At 42.0% G+C, this 26,499-nt stretch overlaps 1 protein-coding gene across 33 annotated transcripts in view; it reads left to right on the top strand.

Moving 5' to 3' along the window:
- EPB41L3 (erythrocyte membrane protein band 4.1 like 3) overlaps nt 1-26,499 on the top strand; it is an 826,134-nt gene that overhangs the window by 633,425 nt on the left and 166,210 nt on the right. For 30 of the 33 annotated variants that reach the window (XM_069219822.1, XM_069219821.1, XM_069219839.1 and 27 more), the window contains exon 13: nt 25,886-25,939. The exons of the other annotated variants lie outside the window; for them this stretch is intronic. In XM_069219822.1, the coding sequence (XP_069075923.1) occupies nt 25,886-25,939 (54 nt within the window). The remainder of the gene's footprint in view (nt 1-25,885; nt 25,940-26,499) is intronic. 33 annotated transcript variants of the gene reach the window in all.

The following is a 26,499-nucleotide window of genomic DNA, read 5'->3' as shown; positions in this document are numbered from 1 at the left end:
ATTCAACATCACTCTTTAGAATCCCAGTCATCAAAGCATTTATGGAGGGTCTAAAGAGAATCATACCCCCAAGAACATCACCAGTTCCCTCGTGGAACCTCAATATTGTATTAACACGACTCATGGGTCCACCATTTGAACCCATGCACTCTTGTGAAATGCAATACTTAACCTGGAAAGTAGCCTTCCTAATAGCTATCACATCTCTTAGAAGGGTAAGTGAAATTCAAGCATTCACTATACAAGAACCCTTTATACAAATACATAAACATAAAGTGGTTCTCCGGACAAATCCAAAGTTCTTACCAAAAGTTATATCACCATTCCACCTAAACCAAAGAGTGGAACTCCCAGTCTTTTTTCCACAACCAGACTCAGTAGCCGAAAAAGCCTTACATACGCTAGACATCAAAAGAGCATTAATGTATTACATTGATAAAACAAAACTATTTCGCAAGACAAAACAATTGTTTGTAGCCTTTCAAAAACCTCATGCAGGAAATCCAATATCCAAACAAGGCATTGCCAGATGGATAGTGAAATGTATTCAGACCTGCTATATTAAAGCAAAAAGAGATCTGCCTATTACGCCAAAGGCGCACTCCACTAGGAAGAAAGGCGCCACAATGGCCTTTCTAGGAAATATACCTATGACAGAAATCTGTAAGGCAGCCACATGGTCTACGCCTCATACATTCACAAAACATTACTGTGTAGATGTGTTAACAACACAACAAGCCACAGTAGGACAGGCTGTATTAAGAACATTATTTCAAATAACTTCAACTACTACAGGCTAAACCACCACTTTTGGGGAGATAACTGCTTACTAGTCTATGCACAGCATGTGTATCTGCAGCTAAACATGCCATCGAACGGAAAATGTCACTTACCCAGTGTACATCTGTTCGTGGCATGAGTCGCTGCAGATTCACATGCGCCCTCCCGCCTCCCCGGGAGCCTGTAGCCGTTATAAGTTGATGAAACTTGTACATTTATAAATTTGTATATATATAATATTTTTTATACACATTATGTACATACAGACTCACTATTGCATGGGCACAACTCCTACCTCCACCCTCTGCGGGGAAAACAATCTAAGATGGAGTCGACGCCCATGCGCAATGGAGCCGAAAGGGAGGAGTCCCTCAGTCTCGTGACTCGAAAAGACTTGTTCAAAGAAAAACAACTTGTAACACTCTGAGCCCAACACTAGATGGCAGGATAATGCACAGCATGTGAATCTGCAGCGACTCATGCCACGAACAGATTTACACTGGGTAAGTGACATTTTCCATATACAGCCACACCACAAAGCATAATAGGCAGTCGCCTACCATGGTGATATTGGATTGCCATTTTTTAAATAAGAGGAAAAGCTACCCGGCAATATTGGAGGGTGAATTTAATACACCTTCGAACCATTGGAAGGGTTGGAGCAAGTTTGTGATGACAAGGATCTGGCTAGAGACATTCCTGCCCTGGAAGCTGTGTCTCTTTTGTCATGGCCCCAGGCTGCTGTTCAGCTTCTGTCCTTAACATTAAACCACGGGGTATAGGCATGTAACATGAGATTCATCTCAGGTATGAAATGTTGCCCCACCTTTAACGGGTGACAGCATCAAGTAAAATTGATTATATCCTTCTGGACCTGGATCTTTGGCAATGTGCCATGGATTTTGAAATCACAAAATGACTAGACAATGACCACAAGGGGCTCCAGCTTTTGCTGGAGGGACTCTTCTCTGGCAGGCCAGGTGCCTGGGGACCTAGCTCAGTAGCAACTACATCATTAAGTAATAACAGGAGAACGGTCAAATGGAAAAAGCGTGCTTAGACGGGGAGCTGTTAACCAGTATTTATAATACACTTATTACATGCGTAAGACTGAGACCCACTGACAATTCAGCTGTGGTGGACCAGCATGTAGCACTGTCTAAAGGACCTAAGTAGCAGAGCTAGTGTTGGGAAGGTTCCAAAATTGCATCTGCCTACCTGGTATAAAAAGAAATGCCTGGAGGTCAAGGGCAAGCTTCTTAGGACATTAAAATGTGGGGACCAGCAGAAGGTTAAGTTAGTAAGGAAAAAATACAAACAGGTAATCGCCAGGTAGAAGCAGGAATGGACTGATGGTAACAGGATCAAGCTGGTAAGGACAGTTCATGCTAGAGACTCCAAATCCTTTTGGCACATATTGGCCCATGGGTGCACAAGATCTTATAGTCTTTTGGAACTCGAAGTGCAGCCCTGTCAATGGGTAGAGCACTTTACTAGAATTTATGCACCACCTACCACAGAGATCGAGTGGGACATCTGGGACGGGCCTAGGTGGGGTGACTTTACATTTCTCACTGAAGGAAACTTTATCAGCCATTCGTGAAATGCCTCCAGGCAAAGCACTTGGACCAGATGGGATTTCTGGGGACTTGTGTTGATCTGACCTATTAGTGTGGGGCCTTATATTAATCAACTTACTGACAGCATAGTGGCAGAGGGCTATTTCTGAGTCCTGGTTTAACACAATAATTATACTAGTGTATGTCCCAAATAATTACCGTCCAATTAGTCTAATCGACCATCTACAGAAGATTTTTTGCCTTAAGATATTGGGTAGACTAAAGGCCTGGATAGGTAAGACTTTGATTTTCTCTCCCTTTCAGAAAGAGTTTACTTCAAGGGTGAGCACTGTTGACCAAGTGTTTAGGTTTGAACTCACTGTGTCAAAATAATTGAGCACACAAAGGGGACCACCTATATTTGCCCTTTGTTGAGCTAAGGGCTGCCTTTCATTTGGTACGGAGGAGGCTGCTGTGGACTACATTGTCCAATATGAGTATGGAAAGGATCCTGTTGGACACCTTGATAAGACTTAATGGAACCACTACATCCCAGGTGAGATGGGGATGGATGGGGATCTCACTTAACGAATTCCAGTTCATTGAGGAGTTGACCAGGGCTGTGTTTTGGCGCCATCTTTTTTCTCCCTATAAATTAATGGGGTCGTTGCCTTTTTGTGTGAAGGTGTTCATGGTTCCGCAAAAATTGGCAGGAACACTAATCCCTGCATTGCTGTTTGCTGACGCTCTTGATCTCTTGCATGCCGATTGGCTTTCAGAATCTTTTAAATAAGTTTGCTGGTTTTTGTGATGTCTAAGGCTCAGAGGTCAACACCACTAAAACAAAAATAATGTTTCTCAATCAAGGGGTGCTGTTACAACAGGTTGATTCTTTTGATTACCTTGGGATAAGATTTGACAAATCTAGATCCTGGAAGTCCCACATGGAAAATTCTGAAGTGGCGCTGGGCCATGCTGCCTCTGTTATTATCAAGAGAATCCAGGGGACAAACCTGAAAGCCCTATCCCCAGCAGTTGAAATTCATAGGGCAACGGGCACAGGCTGCTACACTATATAGGGCAGAAGTATAGGGACATGTGAACACTAGGCCTTTAATAGTCAAATAAAATACCTTTATAAGGGTACTTTTCCTTTTACCCCAGAGCACCCCAATTACTCCCTTATGTTTTGTTCTAGGGCTAAAGCAGGTGGGGTATTTGGAGTCTTTAAGATCATGCCTGTATTGGGCTAGGTTATGGTATACAGAAGAGCTCCACCCTTACATTTTGGCTGTGGAAGAGGTGATGAATTCAAGCAGTGCCCATACTTTTCCCTGGTTCAAATTTGTTAAGTACCATTTTCTTGACCTGGGGCTGGGAGAGTACTGGTCTTGTCCCCAAGAGATTGGTATAGAATCTAGGGTTAGGAGTAAAACTACCTTTTGGGAGAAGAGGATCTTGGAGTGACAACATAAGGCTAAGTCATGGAGTTTGGTAGAGGGCTTCCTAGAGGGCAAACCGCAGCCTGGAAGGGAGCCATATATAGACGTTATATACCCTCCTGTCACTTGGATGCTTTTCGTTAAGTCCAGGTTGGGGAATCTTATAGTGAATACATTTGTGAGCAAATGGAAAACTTTTTCACCAACCCTACCTGGATGTCAGTATTGTGGGTATGAGCACGAGAATATCGAACATGTCATGTTTTTCTGACCTAGATACAATAAATTGCGTTGATTGTGGATTAAACCTTTATGTAATAATATTGGTGTGAGGCATTATCAAGAGGCTTATAGGATTCTGCGCTCTGACTTGAGCCAGCCAACTGTTTGCAGGGATAGTTGGTATTTATATGCTGTTTGGCTTAACAGGAAAAAGGAAAACCAACAATTTTAAAAATTGAGTGATTGTATTTAAGATGATAAGTATTATGGTGAGGACGATTTTTTTCAAATTGTATTATGAAGGTTTCTTTCCTTTTCTAGTTCGTATATTTTTTAGGTTTCAACATGTTCGTTAAATTAAATGTATGCATTGCCTCCTGTGCAATTTGTTTAATGAGCAAATGGCCGAAATAAATCAATAAACTGAATATTATTATCTCTTCTGCTAAGGGTCTATGTTTTGGGGGAGGATCTTTGTTGCTGTGTTGTCTATAAGTGAGAGTCTTATTTGCCTTTATGTGATTTGTGAAAGTGAATTTCACCATCTTCAAGTGGAGAGGAGAAAGAGCTGAGAGGGTGAGAAGATATCACGTTCTGTGCTGCCCTCAGGTCCAAAGAGAGGAGGTTCACTTTGAGTAACAATGTCCAGTATCAACGAAAGTGAATTTTTAAATGAAATGGAGGAGGGTCATCTAATCCTTGAAAAACATTGTGCGCTCCAGTAGCAGATATGGCAAGGATGAGCTGATCTTCAAAAAGAAAACATTGTTCCAGTGAAATAATGTTATGCTTAAGGAAGCTATTGATCCAAAGCAACATATGACAAGTATGACCAGAAAAGGTATTAGAACTATATTAATCATGCAGGTGTCTGCCAGTACCGTGCATGAATAGATATTCATCACAGAGGCTACATATGCACACACTATTAATTTCACTATAGTTATAACCCCCCGTACTTTCAATTAACTTCTGCACAGATCAATATGTTATCCTCAATTTAAATACGTTTAAAATGCTCTACAAATTACATGTAAAAATAATAGGAATTTAATCCAGTTAATTATTCTAACAAAAACAAACATATCATTCCTGAGCCACAGTTGTATCCTTTGGCTTACACAGTCCTCTGTAATATCTTAGACAAACTACACAAGTTTCACATCTCATGGAACGTTTTAAACAGGAGTGATCTTTCAGCTCATCCTTGGGGCCCAGATGTCGACCTTTTTCACACCACAGCCTTGCAACAACACCCCAACCAGACCCCAGTCAGATCATGCTCGATTGCACCCCAACCAGACCCCAGTCAAATCCTGTTCGATCATGTCTGAATTTTCCTGGCCACCCTCTTGCCTCGCTATGGTCATAAGACGCTGCTCAGCACCCAGCACCTGATAGTTCACAATTGCCAAAAAAACCTTAGCATCACCAGGAATGGTTGAATAGTGTCCGAAAAGCCTTTAGGTTCACAGATCTCTGTTTCATCCGAGACAGCAGATTTCCCTCCGTTCTTGTTAGCCCCTGAGACAACAGAGCAATCTCACAGACAGCAGAGTAAATCCTCTGTTTGCCATAATCTTACAGCATCAACTATTAAATAGAATAGCATTGGGCTAGATTGGTAAAAGAAGGTCTGGTAAACTTTTACTACGAGCCCAATATAACATAGATTCTTAATGAGTGGGTGCAGCAAGCACATAAAGCAATTGCCAGGAGCATATCACACACATACATAACTCAACATATTTGTTAAAACACATTTTTTTCAGATTTTTTAGATACATTGTCTATGAAGCCCACAATGTTTAAGGGTTGATTAAATGGCAACTTGTCAAATATTCCAATTCGTGAGTGTCTGGTGCAGTACCATACATGTTTGCTTTTGGGATCACTTATCCAATTCAGCGTCAAAACATTCAAATATACTCTACTATGCTACGTTATGGCAAGTCCAGCCCTGCAGAGCATACTTTGGTCACACAGCACTTGAAACCAGTGAAGACCACATAGCCTTCCTTTATTGTAAAAAATTGGCTTGAACCAACAAACCCTATTTTGACATGACAGGCCACATTACAAGGTCAAAGGAGACTCCTGGTCGAACTGCTTAGGGAAATGAAGTTGCAAATTTGGTTCTTGTATTGCTTATTCGGTTGGATATTCATCACTGCTGAGGGAACCCTCTGCATTGGCCACCTCAGAATCCACTAGTAACGTTGTCCTCTGGAAATACCTGAGACACCTGTATTTGTAACTTTGGAGGTAGATAGATCGAAATATGAGGCCAAGACAATACATTCAGTAAAGGTTACATAAAAACAAGTATATTTAAGTTTGCAAAAAATAAAGGGTGTTAATTGGAAGTTTTCACTGAGAAATAACATCAGTTCGATTTTAACACTTCTAATTTCAAATAAAATACCTGCAGTGCTACAAAGAAAAAGCAACACTTCGAATTTGTTTACTTTAAACAGAGTAACAATAACTTTATTAATTAATAACATACTCAAATACATTTTCTAATGTAGATAGCTATCACCAAACTAAAACTACCCATGACTTTACCACGCAAGCACAAGTATACTTTCAACATGTTGTCATGAACACAATGATATTTATCACCACTGCACAGACCACCTCACATCACACCGCATTATTTCTATATAAGTGCATATCTATAGATGTACACACAAAAATAATCCTTACTACCCCAAACACTATCCTTACAGAGCATTAACACGTAGCACTATGCTTCCCGTAACCCTAAAGACTCCTTACTACCTTTTCTTGAACTCTAAAGCCTTCCTTATTACCCTTTAGCACTGTCCTTTCCTGACCTAAAAACTTCTTACTACACCTTAGTACTATTTTCCCCCGAAACTTAAAACTCCTTCCTACCTCTTAGCATTACCCATCCCTGAACCCTAAAAACGTCTCAATTCCCCCAAGAGCTACACATCCCTTAAACCTATAAGCTGCTTGCTACACCACAATACTACTCTTCCCTGAAAGCTAAAAGCCCACTACTTTAAACCTCTATACAATGTGTGGTAAACGTAACACGTTGCACCTTACCACATTATAACTTTCTGCTCTTCTACCTTTTCAAACTGTCCTTAATTCAGTACATTTTTGCAACAAGCAGTTTCGGTAAGTGTTTCTAAAGTATTTTTTTTTAGACCTAATATTTGAGAACCGCTAATTTATGAGTGTTAATTTCGATATTTTGAAGTTATTCCCATAATGTCTGGGGCAACTGAACAATTCTTCAAGGCACACTCCTCTTAGTAAAATTTAAAACATCACGGCTTTCTGTCAGCACACTGCTGCTAATTGAAATTGGGTCGAAGTATTCAATAGCCCAGACTATCTTTATTGCTGTTTGTGCTTTGTAAAGTGCACAATGCCTAATTAGTATGGTAATACACACACTCTGCGAAATTCAAGGTGTAGGAGGAGTTCACTTTCACAAATTGTTCTAATGCACACATGGAACCTGGTTTGTTTTTTTAATAATTACAAGACTGTTGTAGATTAGGAGATTGTTCATGGTAATCTCTAAATTACAGCAGAATAGCAAGTGTCCCACAGTTGTGCTGTACTATGTTGTTAACTTATTTTAGTTCGTTAGTTTAGATTTTCTTGAACAGGAGAATTATATGAACACTTTGTTAATCCATTAGTGTGAATTTATAGTGCCTCAGGATAATGTCTTTAGCCATACAGTTCCACCAGATTCTTTATAACTCAGTAAGCCCTCTAGCAAAAAACACAGATGATTATTTGGAAACACTGATTATCGTATTTTGGTATTTCGTTGTACTTTAAAAGAATTTTAGTGGTCGCTCATGAACTTTCATATATAAAGGATTCATTGGTAACGTCAGTCATTACACAGTGCATCAAAAGGAGGGAGATCTACTCCTGCAGTCCACTATGCTTATAGAATGTCCCATAAAGCAGAGAGGATAATAGAACGTGTGCACAGCCTACAGATAAGTCTTTGGATGTCTGCATGGCCCACTGAAGCCAATCCACCCTCCACCAATTCTAATTTCCCTCTAGCTCAATGTCTTTTCTCTGCACCTGGAAGATAGATAATTTTACCACCGAGGTTGTGGGTCCCCACTCTAGTACAAACTCTGCATTGTACAGATAGAGAGTAATGGGGGTTCTGTTGTGGCTTCTTTGACATGAACAATAGAATGGGGAGGAAATTGGTAGGGCGGTGGTGGCTTGAAAACTATTCGATATTCAGGAGCAGCTCGCGTGGCTGGGCGGAGGGTGCGGAGAAACAGAGGGTGCAAGGAAAAAATATTTACAAAATAATTTTTTTTAAACGTACTTGCTTTTCTCCCACGCCGCGCTCCTCTCCCGTTGCTGCTGCAGGCACAGGCTCCCAGCCTGCGCCAATCCTGATGCTGGTCAGAGCAGCATCAGGATTGGCTGGGCGCGCTCAGCCAGGGTGCTCCCAGGCAGACTGGGAGCCTGTGCAAGCTCTCTCCAGCCCAGCAACCATGTTGCTGGACTGGAGAGAGACCTGAGCGCATGTGTTTGGCCGTCTCGAGACTACGACTACTACTACTTGACCAATCATTGTGGATTTGAATTGTCCAGCCAGCTTCATTAGTATTTTACTGTTCCCAGGAGCTCCTTCTGGATTCCTTCTGATGCTGTTGTGTGACTGTTTTTCCAGTGTGATGATTTTTATTTTTAATATTTCTGGTTTTGAAAATTCAAAATTCAGAGCAGTGGAAGATTGGGAATTAAGCTTAACGTTGTAATTGGCCATGGGGCATTTGACCGAGTTGACTCTGCAAGCTGTTAATATTATCTCTTTTGATTTTGAGGCATTGCTTTTTGCTGTGAGATGTGCTTGGTTATATGTTTGCTTTCAAGTAAAATATGATTCAGACAGAGACAATGTAGTTTGCGTGGCTTCTGTCTGTGAATTCATTGTATATAATATCTTAATATGATTACCAATAACAAGTCAGAATTTTTCTCCGTTAGAGTTAATCATATATGGGCAAATTTCACACTTTCAGAAATTCGTAAAGAATTAATCATTCTGAAATATAAATAAGATGCGTTTTCATACGTGGACGTTTATTGAAATTCGAGGAACTATAGCAGGTGTGTATTTCCTCATGAGGAAGTGTGAAGAGATAGTAATATTGCACTTGAAAACATTTTCTATTTTCTTCATAGATAAAATATTTGCGTCTATTTATAAACTCCTTTCCCTCCACTCCCATCAACCTTGGTGCATTCCCTCCATATTCTCACTTCTAAAATGAATTAATCTAGTAAAATTGATTGTTTTGTGTATGGTACTACTTGCAAATTGTTGGTGAATGCCCACAAATGTGCACGCTTTTGGATATTTACTATATTATACAGCTAGGCTCATGCAGGACGTTTCACTCACCTATAGCACATGATTTGTTTGCACAGCATTTCCACCATATACACAGAATTCCAAGTGTGAGATAATCCCATTTGCACGGACAAAATCATGCAATTTTGCATTCTTTGAATATGGAGTGAGATTTCAAACTAGCAACGTTGAACTCTGTCTCACAAAACCTTTGAAAATGGGGTCCCAAATCTCTTTCCGAGAAAGCAAAATGTAAGAAATATGTTTTCCATTCCTAGACTGGTACAGGTGACATACATCTTTTAGATAACATAAAAATGTGAGGAGGGTAAAATGCTGAAAAGTATACACAGAGGAACGTATTCAAATGCTCTACTTTGCCCTATGTGGAGTAAAACACTATTACACAATCCGCGAAGGGATGTACATTCATTTACAAGAGTTTTTTAATTTGTTACTCCCTTACTTGATAGTGCTGTTAAACTCAATTTAAAATCTTATTATTACAAATAAAGCTTTTCTTTTTTCATTTCTGCTTGCTGTGTGCATGATTACTGCATGGTCTGTTTGGTTTCGAAATAATAAATGTTTCTGCAAACCGTTTTTAAGGTAATTTAAGGGATGTGGGGCTTATAGTTTTTTTTGCCAGGAAGTTTGGATATAAATGTTTGAAACCTAACTTTTTGATTGGCAAAATATGCTCTGGTGTTGATTTAGATTTGCAGCCCGATTGACTAATAACCGTTTTCTTTTTGTCCTTTTGCTTTCACACCTCATTTGCTGTTCCCTTTCTTCCGCCCCCCATCTTTATTTGGCACTGCCTCATTTCAGTCCTCCCCCTCCTCCCATTCAGGCCAATTGGCATCTTCCACCATGTTGCGTAGGAGATGCAAGGAGAACGATCAAAAATCTGTGCCCAGCGAAGCATCCAAAACTATTAACCAAATGAGCAGTGAGTTGGACTGTGACTCCGAGCGAGCAGGAATGGTTTGCTCCGACGAACGAGACCTGGCAATTAGCTATGCCCAGCAAGTTCACAAAGGCGGAACAATGTTTTCCTTCTCCTTGCATTTTCCAGATGCATTCAATTCCCTCCTTGATGACGACGGCTACCTTTCCTTCCCCAACGTGACCGAAGCAAACTTCCTGCCTGAAAGCTTGCAGCATTACCTCCCAATCCGCTCCCCGTCGCTCGTCCCATGCTTCCTGTTCATATTTTTCTTTCTGCTCTCCGCCTCTTTCTCAGTGCCATACGCCCTCACTCTCTCCTTTCCTTTGGCAATGTGCCTCTGCTACCTGGAGCCCAAGGCGGCCTCCTTGAGTGCCTCACTTGACAATGACCTGAGTGACAGCTCAGATGATGAGGTGTGTACCTCAGCATAGAACACACACCTCACTTTCTTGTGTTCAGTGCTTCATTCCTCACTGATGTTAGAATTTTGCGATACTGCACCTACTTTCAGAGCCTCATTCCGTTTGTCTGCTGGTAGTTTTGGAGTTTGTCTTTAGGAGGTGCAGCTTATCACACGGGTTAGGCACAACTCTGTGTATTTAATAAGATTATGTCTCAAAACCAAGCATTTACCAGTTACCATATGGTAAAATACAGCATTTATTGAAAACGAGTTTCAATTAGCTCACTATAATGTAGTTTCTTTTTTTTTTTTTATCAAAGCATTGAAGTGGCTCTTTCTGAAAATTGATTTGTTAAACCAATTGACACAGAAACTGCACTGTCATTTCCTGTAATTTCAGACCTGACAACACAGTTCAAGTAGCGGTAAAAAAAAGTACTTCGCTAAACTCGCAGGTGCGGTTCCAATTAGGCAGTGTGCGTGAGCGAATTCTAAAAATACATCATGGGACGCATACTCTTTCATTAAACACACCAGCAGCGAGCGTGTGCTTACAAAGGGGGTTTATTAAAGACACTTGTAGAGAAAATTACAGCCTGTGAACGTGCCTGCTAAAAGATGGTCTTTTCTTTTGATAAGAGTAAGCTGTACCCATTAGAGATGTCATGTATTGGTTCTGCGATGAAGAAATATTTAACTCGCTCCCATTTTAGCCAAAAAAGTTCCTTCAGTTAGTTAGTGCTGACCACTTGTCGAAATGTGTTGATGTGCCACACTTGTGAAAAAGCCACAGAAGCCAGTGCTACCTATTGTGACAGATAGTAAGGTATTTTGTTGCATTGATCAATTCGTACTGTAATTTCCTGATTCGACATTTGCAGTGCTGAATCAATTCAAATCAGGATTACTTCAAAAGTGTTTTCCAAAATGATATTTTAATTGAGGTTTGTCCTGCTGATTTCTTATGTGAACCCTCTCCTCAGCCTCTAGAACTGGTGTCTCCAACCAGTGTATAGCGAGCTCCCAGTAGCTCCCAGACACTGTCAGAGTAGCTTGTGGCCCTGAGTTTATTTTTGAACAAACACAGGGACACATTTTCTGTGTAAAGTTAAGGGAAGGCTGTGTTTTTTTACATTATGATCATCAGGATGCAGGGTCTAATAGTGAGTAGTGCTGGAGTCAGATTTATGGGCGAGTCTGGGGCACAGAGACGAACTGAAGCACTGAGGTTTTTAACTCTTTAAATAAAAGTCCTTGTCAACTCAATATTGGAGGGGGAGAACAAAATTATATTTCTGAATGCTTTTAAGTAGGAAAAAATTTAAATGAAGTTATCTTAATGATTAAGTTAACTCTTCATTTTAATTTTCTCCCATTTTAAAGTGTCTCATTTGCAAACAGCAGACCTCTTGCTCCCAGTGGCGAGTCAACATTGTAGCCCTGTCATAGTGTCCCTAGTCAAAGGGCCAGATGTAGGTAGGCTTTTGCGCCTCGCAGACGGCGAAAAACGCCGTTTGCGAGGCGCAAAAGTTCTCACGCGATGCAGAAACACATTTTGCGAGTCGGAACCGACTTGCAAAATGTGTTTCCGACTCGCAAATGCGAAGGGGTGTTCCCTTCCTATTTGCGACTCGCACCGCGATGTAAGTTGATTTGTGACCGCGAAAGCGGTCGCAAATCAACTCGCAGTTACCATCCACTTGAAGCGGATGGTAACTCATTCGCAAACGGGAAGGGGTCCCCATGGGACCCCTTCCTCTTTGTGAATGCTCACAAAATTATTTTTTCAGAGCAGCAGTGGTCCTATGGACCACTGCCTACTCTGGAAAAAAACGAAACAAAAGGTTTCGGTATTTTTTTCTATTTGCAGCTCATTTTCCTTTAAGGAAAACGTGCTGCAAAGAGAAAAAAAAAACAGTTTTATTGAAAAGCAGTCACGGACATGGTGATCTGCTGTCTCCAGCAGGCCACCATCCCTGTGAGTGCCTAGACTCGCTATGGGGTCGCAAACTGCGACCCACCTCATAAATATTTATGAGGTGGGTCTTTGCGACCCCATAGCGAGTCGCAGAAGGTGCAAATTGCGAGTCGCTGGCACTCGCAATTTGCACCTCGCAAAAGGAAACCTACCTACATCTGGCCCAAAGTGCTTTGTTCAGACCATTGTATCTGGCTCTATGCATAATAGGCTTAAAGTCAATGTAGGTGGGCTTTGGTGCATCTGGTGTGAGTCGTTTAGCCTTCAGAAGCTCACAATGATTTTCACTGAGCATTAGAAGCTTCCACTGCAGAAAAGGTTGGGGACCCCTGTTCTAGACTGAAAACTTTTCAGCAGTAGCCATTTGTAGACACCATGTGGTGCTACACAACATTGACTGTAGATTTGCTACAAAACTTAAAGTAACGTCTGTGCAGTACATAGGTGCCACATAAGGCAATAACACTAGTATAATTTCTCCTGCACCCTCATAACTGTAGAATCAGCACCAGAACATAGGTCTTGTTTATTTCTCAACCACCACCAAAATGTGCGCACTTGGCAAAAACCAACAACGTGCCTCCAAATTACATAAAGGTCTCAGGAGAGGAATGTGTCATTCACTCACTCCCATCCTACTGTCCGTGGAAAACGTAATTTTTCTGTTGTGAGAATTTCGCTGTCCATGTCTCATGCTAGGAGACACAGTTGATGGACCAACGCATAGCACTGTCTGCAACCTCCCCCCCTCCCTTGATCCTGTTTTCTCATTTTCTATAGGGAGGAGCGGCCTGGGTAATTGCTCTTTAGGCACATTTTACACCTCATCTGGTGAGGTTGGTTGTAGGATGCAGACAAAAGGCTTAACCTCCATTGGACTTCTCAGCCACAAGTGAGGTGCAGGCTCAACATTGAGCATTTTCACAGGTTGGTGAAGTGAGCAGTAAATACAGTAATTTCCTAGTATGGCCTTGTTCTTTTTGTGTTTCAGACAGTCGGTCCATTATGCTCTCATTATTTGAAAAAAGTGAAATCTGATGTAGAAAAAAAATGAAAGGAGTGTGGTTTTTGACAGATGAAATCATCTTTACTTTCCTGGTAGTAATGCTGCTTTCATTCACCAAGGCTTGTTTACTTTCCATAAAAAGTATTAATTCAGTAAAACGTTTCTAACTTAATTGCACCATATAACTCTGTTCCAGAAGAGAGTTCATAAATGAACAGTGGTGTGTTGCTGTCACTTTCATTTCTGTAAGATATAGCAGAATCATTGTGCAGCAAAATGGCTTCAAAAAGTTTCCACTGCTTTAAAAGGTCGTTCATCAAAATTGTAGGACGCGTAGCTCAAACACCAGTAATAAAATTAATTTTTCTGAATTTATTGCAAAATGTCTGAAATCTATACTGTTTAGCATGGGTAATCATCTATATGGCAACTGCTCTAAAGAAAAATACCCCATTGCTTTCCAGAAAATGTGATTTAAGTGGTGAGAAAAAGCCTCTTGTTTTTTTGGTTTTCCATCCTGTGTGTGTACCTCTCTGTCCCTTCGGCTGTCAGTGATGAGACACAGGCTTATTTTTTATGGTGTGTCCTGACAGTCTGCTGTCCTCAGACAATTATGTGTGCATCACTAGAAAGGGACTTTGGCTCGCACCACATATTGATATCCAGAGGTACAGCTTTTAGTTGGGCAGAAGTTGTTTGCTTCCACAAGAAAACGCATGCCCTTCAGGTAGCTGTGATCATTTTGTTTTTTCACCTAGGTGTCCAAGGTTCAACTTTCAGGGGCACACACATGAAAGTGGAATGCTATTTTAGTGACTTAGAAAACTCTATAATGTATGCTGTTTTTCTCTGTCGGCAGCACAGATGGGAAGAGGTCAGTCATTAACCATCATGGATATTGTCGGTCTGGTTTGACACTGCACTTGTTACTTCAACTTTTAGCCCACACCTATATTATTCTATAGGTCTTTGCTTCCACGCAATTGCATATCTATTCCTAGCTAATTACTCGTAAAGCTTCGCCCTACCATCAAACATTAATTTAAACCCAGACCTATTGCATTCTCAGTTAGGCATAGCAGAAATCAAAAACCGAGCAGACTTTTCTGGGCACGTTAATTATTTTATGTGTCTCCTAAGGTGATGTTCACACTAATCTGCTTCAAAATATTTGTGTCAAAGATTTGATAGGAAAAAAAAAGCCTGTATCAGTTCCCTTAGAGAGGATAGGCTTTGGGGGTGCCACCTTTTCCATGTCAGGTCTCGCCAAGTAGCAGTAGCAAGATATAGACTTACAGTCATGAAGTGAGTGGTGAAAGACTTGTGGCTGCTCCTGTAGGCATTTACACACTAGCACATAAAATAATGCACCCATAATACAACTTCTAATTCTGTCAAAATGTGGATTTGTAAATCCCGATGGCCTAATATCTGGGAGAAAGACTGAGGTGCCTCATACTAATGCCAACATCACAAAACTGCTGCATCGTACTCCACACAAAATTACTGCTTTAGCACTCCCATAAATCAAACCAGTGTGTAAAGTAATTGGTGTTACTAGCCGTCCAACCAGTGCATTAAACTAAGTTATCATGGTTTAGTATTTTGCAGTGAAGTCTTAATAATGATAGTTGTCACTGGTAAATGCGAAAGAGCGAGAACCATTCTGTAACATGAAGCTTCTCACTTCACAATTGCAGAATGTACACAGATCTTGTTCCTAATCCAAGCTGGTCCTCTTGTTCTATGCAATGCATGTGCATTATCATGTTCTACTGTCGGGCATGTCTGCATTATACAGAAAATAATGGTAGCTGTTAGTTTTGTAAGCCACAAAAAGGTGTTTCTGAAATTCATCTGTTTGCAGCTTTATCTTTATTCTAAATCCCATTGCCTATCAATTAATGCCAGCAGATACACCTACAAATATTTTAAGCACTGGCTTTTTCTCTTCAGCCTCGATCAATATTTGTGTAATCTTTTCATACTTAAAGACATCTTTGCTTAAATGTATTTCAAAATTCGAAATGCATTCTTTCGATAGAATGGTATTTGCCCAAAGTGCAGAATTTAATACTTCTGTTTTTAATAGGGAAAGATGAGAACTGCTGTTTTTGAAATCAAGCTTTTAGTGCTAGTTCTCATTGAAGTTCTCAAAGTTTGCGTGTTAAGTCTCTGTGTGAACAGGATTGTGTTATAACCAGGCACACTGGAATTATGTGGCAGAGGAGGACCAAATAATGCTGCAGGGACCACTAAAAATTGTGGCAAGAACAGGCAAATTATGTGGCAATTAGTTGTCTTTTTTACAGAGGTTCCAGTATCTGGGTAAACCATTCACTCAATAGTACAAGTTTAACACACAAATACACAACAAGCAACAGAAAGGGGACCAGTCAACTTTTGAAAAGGGTCTTCCACTGCACAACAAAAATATGTTGCTGTATTTTTAGCAACTTTTGATCTGTTTGAGCTACACACATTATTTTGGTGAAATCTGCTGATTATACAGCAGATATTGCATTGTGTGACAAATGCAGCAAATCCGTAGTTACACGAAAATGCTGGCGCTTCAAAATCACATAATTCCAGTGGCCCAGGTTATAATGGTTACAATTTTAAAGTTGCAACAGAAACAATTCATTCATTGCATAGTATTGGATATTCCTAGAAAGTATTTTATTTGTGCTTCATTATATTATTAGCAGTGATGTATTTGCAGCACAATTGTGTGGTTTTGGGATTTCTGCCTGCAATAGCGTATATTACCTGTTCTCCACCTCACCGTCTTTGCAGTGTTGTATTCATTTACCATGTTCACACTAAATACAGTGCTTTAGAAATGTATCACTTTTTTTTTCAAACTGCTCTTTGCTGGCTGAAAGCAGATGTGCTTAGTGAGTACTCATCTCTGAGTTGTATACACCACCATTTCCTCACCATACAAGTTGAGGCATGGTGGCTGTTTCTGATAAAACTCTGTATGCCTCCTGTGCATATAAGAATCATTTAATTAGACTGGGAAACAGCCACAAAAGTTCTCTGTGATACTTCTGTCACCTTTCCTGCCTACTCTTCATACGTCTGAGACATCCAACCCATTTGATTATCAGGATCACCATAGCACAAAAATTGAAGCCTAGGAAGCGTCCTGTATCATATTCAAGACATATACTTCACGCTCCACTTTAGCACTCCACCTCAGTAGTCTGTTGGCTTCCATGGAAATTAGATGTATGGCGCCTTCTGTCTGTCCACAAATCCCTTGCAACATTTTTTCTTTATACTTCGGTTTTTTGTAAGGGGCTTATGTTACTCTCTTTATGCAGGGACACAGCTTTCTTCATGCTTCAGAAGTCAGAGTCTGTCGCGCCGCGCGGTGCGGCGCGAGCCGAGAACTCGACTTCTGCCGGGCGTTCGGCTCGGGCCGCGCACCGCGTTATTAAGACGCGGCGCGCCCCCAGCCTCTCCTGCGCGTTTCGAGGCCCCAGATTTGCTTGGGGCCTCGTTCTTCCTTCTGCCTTTCACTGTCCCAGGGGTCTCTGAACCCTCTTACCTGTTTTTCTTCGTTTCTTTGTCCTTTCTTCTTTTTGCAGTCTGTTGTGTGCCTTTCTTTATGTTTTTTCCTCCTTCCCAGATTCCTGTGCTTTCCCAGCATTCCTTGTTCCCTATTCTCTATGGTTCCTCTACTATTCTGTTCTATGTATTGTTTCCCTATCTAAGATGGTGTCCTTTTACTTCCTGTGGGTCACTTCCTGTTTTTTGGTATATAAGGGCTGTGTTTTTCCTCTTTCTTTGCGCTGCAACACTTTCTGCTCAGTTAGTGTCTTCGCTCCTGATTTCCTTGCCTTTTGGTTTTGGATTCAGCATTCTGTGTTTTCTGATTTTTGCTCCTTTTGGATTCCTGTTTGTTTGTTCTTGTTTTTCTCCAGGAGTCTTCCTGTTTGGAGGTTTTTTCCCCTTTTTAAGGGTTTTTTTCCCTCTGGCGCTACTTTCTGAAGGGCACGGTCTGTTCTTGGTGTCTCCATTGCCTACAGCACCGTGGCTACCAGAAAGAGTCGCCCCTTTTTGGGCCAAAGCCGAACATTGAAGATTCACGCCACCAGATCTGCAAATTCCAGGCGCAAGCAGCACGTGAGTCGTGACAGATTGCAGCGCCCAACCATTCCGACGTCCTCAAACACCATGGATAATACAGTGGCGGCTGCTGCAGATCCGGAGCAATCTCTGTTGACCACGATTCAGCAACAAGCCCAGGAATTGCAACAACTACGTAATGAAAATGCTGCGTTACGACAGGCTTTGGCCCTCCGCACCAGTGATGTTCCGACAATCTCCGCTTCTACCCCTTGTTTCTCTGGTGAACCAACCAAGCTTCGCGAGTTCTTGGATGCTTTAACGGTGTATTTCGCCTTCCGACCTACTCAATTCTCCCACGACAGGACCAAGGTGGGTTATCTTATCAGTGCCTTATCCGGTCCAGCCTTGGCCTGGGCAACCCCGATGGTGTCCTCCAACGACCCTGTATTGTCAGACTATTCCGCCTTTGTGAGTCGCTTCAAACAGATGTTTAGCCGTCCTGGATTGGAAGCCTCCGCTGAAGAAGCCTTGTGCGACATCCAACAAGGCTCCCAAGACGTCCTGCAATATATAACCCGTTATCGTCAGCTGGCGGCAGAGACCACTTGGGTGGAACGTACTCTGGTAACATTATTTCGCAGAGGACTCAAAGAAGAAATAAAGGATGAACTAGTGCATTCTACCAGAGCGGAAGATCTTCGTGGCCTGATGGATCAAGCACTGTCCATCGAATATCGTCTTCAGGAACGGAGATCGGAAAAGAAAAGGAGTAGAGGGTTTGCCCAGCCAAGTAGCTCACGTGCATACCTGCAGCGTTCCGAGGAACCTCGCACTCCTGCTAGAGACATCGAAGGGGAACCCATGCAGGTGGATACTACCCGAGGTCCGCTCTCTGCTAGTGAACGAGAAGACAGACGCAAGAGAGGGTTGTGCCTGTATTGTGGTTCTGCTGGTCACATGCTCCGTACCTGTCCAGTACGTCCGTCCAGGCCTTCGGGAAACGCCACCTCCCGTCCTCTGTAAGAAGGGAGGGGACGGGATCTACAGCTATACCTTCCATCAGCTCCTTTAATGACAATACAACGGCCTTGTTCATCTTTCCTGTCCTGTTACAACTTCCTGACGGTCGTCAAGAAAAGACTATGGCATTACTAGATTGTGGTGCTAGTGGTATATACATGGACAAGACGTGGGCTGCTGCTAACCTAGTTCCTACTCAAGCAAAAGAAGTACCCGAACAGGTACACACTGTGGATGGATCTTTGATATCCTCTGGTCCTGTAGACACCACTACCCTGATGTTAAGTCTACAGGTGGGAAACCATCAAGAACACATCTCCTTCGATCTTATTACGTCCCCTAACCATACCATCATTCTTGGAATTCCGTGGCTCATCAGACATAACCCATATATAAATTGGGTTACCCGGACAGTCTCTTTGTCTTCGCAATTTTGTCATGAGAACTGTTTTACTTCCGACAAGTATTGGTCTCCGAAAAGATCCTTAGCTACTGAAGGTGCCACTGGTATGTCCATTAATACGGTCCAAGGGATCCCAGACCACTATTTGGAGTTTCAGGATGTTTTCCAAAAACCGTCAAAACCTGTGCTACCTCCACATCGAGAATATGATTGTGCAATTCCATTGGAACCCGGCACAATTGTTCCTTTTGGGAGGATGTACTCCCTCACGGAACCCGAAAAGGAAGTTCTAAAGGAGTATCTGGACGAAAATATACAGAGTGGTCTTATTGTTCCATCGTCGTCTCCGGCTGGGGCCCCTCTCTTTTTTGTGCCCAAGAAGACTAAGGATCTTCGTCCGTGCCTGGATTTTCGAGGTCTGAATAAAATTACCATTAAAGATCGTTATCCTTTGCCTCTCATCAGGGACATACTGGAAGCAATCAGAGGGGCCCAACGTTTTACTAAATTGGATTTACGAGGAGCCTACCACCTTTTACGCATAAGAGAAGGCGACGAATGGAAGACAGCATTCAGGACCCCATTTGGCCATTTTGAATATAGGGTTATGCCGTTTGGTCTTACTAACGCCCCCGCAATCTTCCAGAGATTTATGGACTCAGTGTTTTCAGACCTACTGAATCAGACAGTCGTGATCTACCTAGATGACATTCTTATTTATTCTAGAAATCCTGAACTCCATACTTCCCATGTGAAACAAGTTCTTCAAAGACTTTGTGATCATCAACTATTTTGCAAACCAGAGAAATGTGAGTTCGACATGACGGAAGTCAAATATCTGGGCTATCATTTAAGTCCCACCGGCATAGCTATGGATCAAGAAAAGGTACAAGCTATCCTAGAGTGGCCTTCTCCTTCTACCATAAAAGAAACACAATGTTTCCTAGGTTTAGCAAACTTCTATCGACAATTCATTCTAGACTTTGCCAGTCAGACTAGCCACATAACTCACACCTTAAAGAAGGACAATTTAAAGAAGGGGTTTGTCTGGACTGAGGCTGCTGAAGCAGCCTTTCAAAGCTTAAAGAGAGCCTTCACCCAAGCCCCCATCTTAAGACATCCAGATACCACCAAGCAATTTATAGTAGTAACTGATGCTTCTGAGAGAGCCATCGGAGCTGTCTTACTCCAACGACAAGAGGATGATGGCCTTGAACATCCTGTTTTCTATTTGTCTCATATCCTTTCCACAGCTGAACAACATTATTCCGTACTTGAAAGGGAATTATTGGCTCTGGAAACAGCCTGCCTTGAGTGGAGACAGTTTCTGATGGGTTCCAAGGAACCATTTGAGGTGAGGACAGACCACCGTAATTTACAATGTTTAAGAAATTTTGTATGCCAGAATAGTCGTCAGGCCCGCTGGGCCTTTTTCTTCAGTCAGTACGATTTTTATATTACATATATTCCAGGATCTCAAAACATTCTGGCTGATGCTCTGTCTCGCCGATATCCAGAGTGTTCTCCTTCCTCATCCCAGTATCTTCTAGAACCCAGTAAGATCATTGGAGTGGCTCAGTCTTTCCTGGAAGAAGTACAACAAGAATACGCCAACCTATCGGACCATGTCATAGAAGAACTAAGACCATTATTGTACAAGAAACAAGGATATTTTTATTACCAAGACCTGATATTCCTCCCTACAAACAAGGTGCAAAAGAAAGCATTACAAATGTGCCATGATTCCCCTGTAGCTGGTCACAGAGGCATCAAAGCCACACAAGAACTACTTTCACGATTTTTCTGGTGGCCTACCTGGAAACTGGATGTGGAAAAATACGTTCAGGCCTGTCCCATATGTGCCCAAGTCAAAATACCTCACACCAGACCGGCAGGATTACTACAGCCTTTGCCTGTTCCATCGGCCCCATGGCATACTATCTCTACTGATTTTATGTGTTCGCTCCCACCATCAGCAGGAAACCGGGTTATCATGGTCACAGTGGATTCTTTCACAAAAATGGCTCATTTCACTGGCCTAAAAAAGCTGCCTACTTCTCAAGAACTAAGTCAAATATTCATAGATCATGTCTTCCGTCTCCATGGACTTCCACATACCATAATATCTGATAGAGGACCTCAGTACATCTCCCGATTTTGGAAGCATTTTTGTAAAACACTGAATATAAATAGAGCCCTGTCTTCAGGGTTCCATCCTCAGACCAACGGACAGACTGAGCATCTGAACCAAGGACTAGAGCAGTATCTTCGATGCTTTTGCAATTCTACCCAAAGTAACTGGAGCACTTACCTCTCTTTAGCTGAGTTTTCCTACAATAACTCAGTCCATAGTGCCTCCAAGGTCACTCCCTTTTTCTGTTCCTATGGTTTTCATCCTACCTCTTTCCCTACTTCTCCACAATCCAACTCTCCTCTACCTGCTATTAACTATTTCTCCAAACGCCTTCTCCAACTCCATAAACTAATTCGATCTAATTTGTTACATACCAAGAGGTATATGAAGAAGGCTGCAGACAAGAGACGTACAACCAATCCAAATTATCATCTGCAAGATAAAGTCTGGCTCTCCTCCAAATTCTTGCCCTCACGTCTCTCTCAAAACAAGTTCACACCTCGTTACTATGGGCCTTTCCGTATTCTCCAGTTGGTCAATCCTGTCACTGTCCGTCTTCACTTACCCCATACATGGAAGATCCATCCGGTTTTTCATGTTTCTCAGCTTAAACCTTATGTGCCTGATCCTTACTCACGTCAGTTTCCTTGTCCACCTCCTGTCCTTGTGGATGATGCTCCTGAATATGAAGTGCAGGAAATTTGTGACTCTCGTCTTTTTCATAAACGACTTCAGTATCTGATTCATTGGAAGGGTTATCCTCTCAGTGAATGTTCATGGGAAGATGCCTCTTCCGTTCACGCTCCTCTCCTGATTCAACGCTTTCACTGTTTATTCCCTCTTAAACCTGGGCCTTCGGGAGGGGGACCTACTGTCGCGCCGCGCGGTGCGGCGCGAGCCGAGAACTCGACTTCTGCCGGGCGTTCGGCTCGGGCCGCGCACCGCGTTATTAAGACGCGGCGCGCCCCCAGCCTCTCCTGCGCGTTTCGAGGCCCCAGATTTGCTTGGGGCCTCGTTCTTCCTTCTGCCTTTCACTGTCCCAGGGGTCTCTGAACCCTCTTACCTGTTTTTCTTCGTTTCTTTGTCCTTTCTTCTTTTTGCAGTCTGTTGTGTGCCTTTCTTTATGTTTTTTCCTCCTTCCCAGATTCCTGTGCTTTCCCAGCATTCCTTGTTCCCTATTCTCTATGGTTCCTCTACTATTCTGTTCTATGTATTGTTTCCCTATCTAAGATGGTGTCCTTTTACTTCCTGTGGGTCACTTCCTGTTTTTTGGTATATAAGGGCTGTGTTTTTCCTCTTTCTTTGCGCTGCAACACTTTCTGCTCAGTTAGTGTCTTCGCTCCTGATTTCCTTGCCTTTTGGTTTTGGATTCAGCATTCTGTGTTTTCTGATTTTTGCTCCTTTTGGATTCCTGTTTGTTTGTTCTTGTTTTTCTCCAGGAGTCTTCCTGTTTGGAGGTTTTTTCCCCTTTTTAAGGGGTTTTTTCCCTCTGGCGCTACTTTCTGAAGGGCACAGTCTGTTCTTGGTGTCTCCATTGCCTACAGCACCGTGGCTACCAGAAAGAGTCGCCCCTTTTTGGGCCAAAGCCGAACATTGAAGATTCACGCCACCAGATCTGCAAATTCCAGGCGCAAGCAGCACGTGAGTCGTGACAGAGTCTCACAGACAACACTATCTTTAGATGGGCTTTGATACATTGTCTAATTTGCCTCTTAGTTCCTCAGACAGTTATGAGAAATAGGGCCTGATTACGAGTTTGGCGGTCAGACTGCCAGATTACGATCCTAGCAGTCGGACTGCCAGGAGACCACTGCCAGGATCATGGATCCCGAAGGGTTGGCGGTGGTCGAAGTCATGGTCAGCCACAGCAGTGCCGGGTTCGGCACCGCTGTGCTGGTCACAACTTCACTTTCCACCAGCATTTTCATGGTGGGGTCCTCGCCATGAAAGGCTGGCGGAAAGCTAGTGCTAGGGGATACAGGGGGGACCCCTGCCAGCACCCTTGGAATGCGCAGTGTCTGCTGTGTAGACACTGCGCATTCCGAGAGGATGCTTGTGTGCAACAGCATTAGCCTCGGATTCCCTGAGGGAGCCAAGGCCATGCTGCAGTGTTTCCACCGGGATGACCAGTATAAACATTGAAATACGATGTTTCCGCAGGTCAGCCCAGTGGAAACAACATAATATGACGGAAGTGAGGTGGGGGTGCTGACTTGACAGCGGCTGCCTCCCCGTAGCTTCGCCGGTTTGATGGTCGGACTGCCAAAAGTAATTAGGTCTTTAGTCACAAAACCTAAAAGTGTGTGTGAGCTTACGTTTGCCAGGGTGGTATTCCATGTCTACCACTTGATCATTGTAGGTTTATCATGGTGATGGGACTATGAAAGGCTTATAGTACAGGGGTTGGGGGGTAAGGAAGGGGTTAAGTAAGCTCTAAGATTACTTTATTGCCTCACACATTTTGAGAACCCACAGTGCCTTGGCCGAATACATCGGGAAAGACTGAGGTGCCTCAGACCAGTGCCAATACCACCAAAGTGCTGCATCGTAATCCAACCTAGAATAAGCTAGAGTTGTTGTGGCCTAACAGTTTTATTTCCCTCTGAATTTGCCCCCCTCTTCCATTCTTCAAATACTTGCTATCCACTATTGCTATTGTAGGAGAATTCTTTATATGTATCCAGAGAGGGTCCTGAAATTATGTAGCATAAAGAGTGATAAGTTAATTTGTTTAACAAATAGCCAATGGCATGGTTTATAACTGGTGCCCTATTGGAGAGAAATTAATTATAAACTCAAAACCCCTTCTCTGCCGAGGTCACATCGATGGTTTCTTCAATTCCTATACTGAGTGTGGCTTTCAGATGAGCAGACGGCTCTTATGATAACAGTGTTTCCTACTTTACTATCCATTTTAGCATGATGCATTTCTAGTGTCAAGGAGTCCCCTTTTTTGGCAAGGGTCATTAATTCTCGAGGATATAGGGGAAGATCAGGAGCTCATGTCCATCACATTTCCCTAGCTTCCGAATCACGACGAAATTCAAACATTGTTTTTGTGTTATACTAATACCAAATGAAACGTCATTGGTTATGATTTAGGATTAGGTTCCCTGGTATTCCCTGTATTTCATTGAACAAAACACTTTCAAAAGTTTCACAAGTGAAAACAATTTATGCTACAAGTAAAGTAATTGCATTTAAGTGACAGAAAAAGTAGTACTCAGGTGAGAGGGCCAAGAGGCATGTGGGGAAAAAAAATACAGAGCTGCGGTGTCGTGTGAAGCTATGCACATATATGTGCTGTGTCAGCTTCACGTGTGTTCTACAGCACTTGCTCTAGTATCATCACTCAGGGCAATTGGATGTACCAGATGTGTGAAAGACAGTAGGAGTAGACACTTAAACGCCACATAAGTTACAGGTTTAAGTAACTTGCTCTACTTCAGGGTGCACAGCTTATGCTGTAAATGGTTTGCCAGATGTGTGATTTCAGTCTTGCTATTATCCTCACGCTTGTTAAAACACAGGTGTGAGTATTCACTAAGCATCTTGTCCTTATGCCAAATAGGCAAATAATATAATGCACATTTTACTTTCACCTATTTATAGTATTTTACAAGTCCCTCGCTTAGTAGAACAATTCCATGCTGGCTTGCGTAACAGCAGCTGAAAGTTTCTGATTTTCCTTCTACCAAATGGCTACATAGATGTGTTAGACACACTTCCACCATTTGCGTGTATTACATATGCTATATGTCATTAATGTTGAAAATGACGTTTGCTGAGGAATACGATTCTGTGAAAAGCTCAAATTAATATTTTGTATATTTTGTTTGAAAAAGCATGCATCAGCCTTCATTCTTAGCACATTGCCATTTATGCTATTCCAAAAGCTACACAAAAGCATTTTCGTGTATTAAATTTATAAAAATCAGCACATATTGGACTGGTGCTTCTGTGAACTCGCTTTTAATGCAGACAAACCTGACAGTACAAAATCGATTCAACAAATGAGGTGATGAAAGCCAGGTGACTGTTCTAGTAGCTCCTAAAATGTATTTGATTAAATATTTGTTGCCACTAAAGGATTGCATATACATTAGTGTAAAGAAAGAAAATAATATAACACAAACACAATCTTCATGTGCTATAATCTCTTGAACATAGTTGCTGGTAAAAAAAAAAGTTAGTTTACAAAGCTACCTGGCAATTCAAATAGTGAACATAACTACAGAAATATTACCGCTATTTTTCACACAGCTTTTGGCTAATACCATCTTTCTAGTGGAGCATCATGTTTGTGTCCCGAGTCTTCCTCCGAGTCTCTCCATTTTGCTAGATGTAGCTTTCAGTTTTATTTCGCTTTTTGACTCAATGTGGTTTGTAAAATATTCAAACTTTACAGACTCAGAAACATTCGTTTCAGCTGCTTATAATGCAAATGATATAATTAACAACATGGGTTTGTTCTTTGTTACTGCTTGCCTTTTGGAAACTGTGTTGCTTGTGTTACAAAATAGACTGACAGTGAACAGACGGATACTGCAGCGGATGGTGAAACCACAGCCACAGAGGTTTGTACAAACGCCAGTGTATGTCTAGTGAGAAAAGGTAGTACATTTGTTTTGCTCCCATCTTGCAGACTTCATGTTTGTGTCTTGTACACTTGTACTTTTAATTGATAATCCCACAGTAGTATGTGCATGCATTATTTTACTAGACCTTCATGGTGTGATACTGGTTGCGGGGGCATGTGGGAAATGTAAAACAAGCTGTTTCATTCTTCAGTAGACAAAATAATAATATTCCAGATTGGGATCTAGGTTCTGCTGAATACTATCTCCATTTGCTAGTGAATAAAAGCAATTAGTTTATTTAGTTTACAGCACTGTATATCCTCCTGCATATGACCATGACAATACACACTGACAGCTGTTAGGTTTTCGTGACATTCAATGCTGTTAAGGAAATAAAACCATTACCTATGTATGTCAAGACCAAGCTTCTTTGGAGATAACAGAATGCCCAGCATTAGTGATTATCTGAGTGCATTTACGTGCACTGACATTGACATGTTTTGTGCAGCATATCCCGCTGGTTAATACAGAGGGCACAATAGAACAGCAATGTTCAA

This window comes from Pleurodeles waltl, chromosome 2_2 (genome assembly GCF_031143425.1).
Source record: "Pleurodeles waltl isolate 20211129_DDA chromosome 2_2, aPleWal1.hap1.20221129, whole genome shotgun sequence".
In the NCBI taxonomy this organism is placed as follows: domain Eukaryota; kingdom Metazoa; phylum Chordata; class Amphibia; order Caudata; family Salamandridae; genus Pleurodeles; species Pleurodeles waltl.
This window is presented reverse-complemented; position numbering and strand designations above follow the sequence as displayed.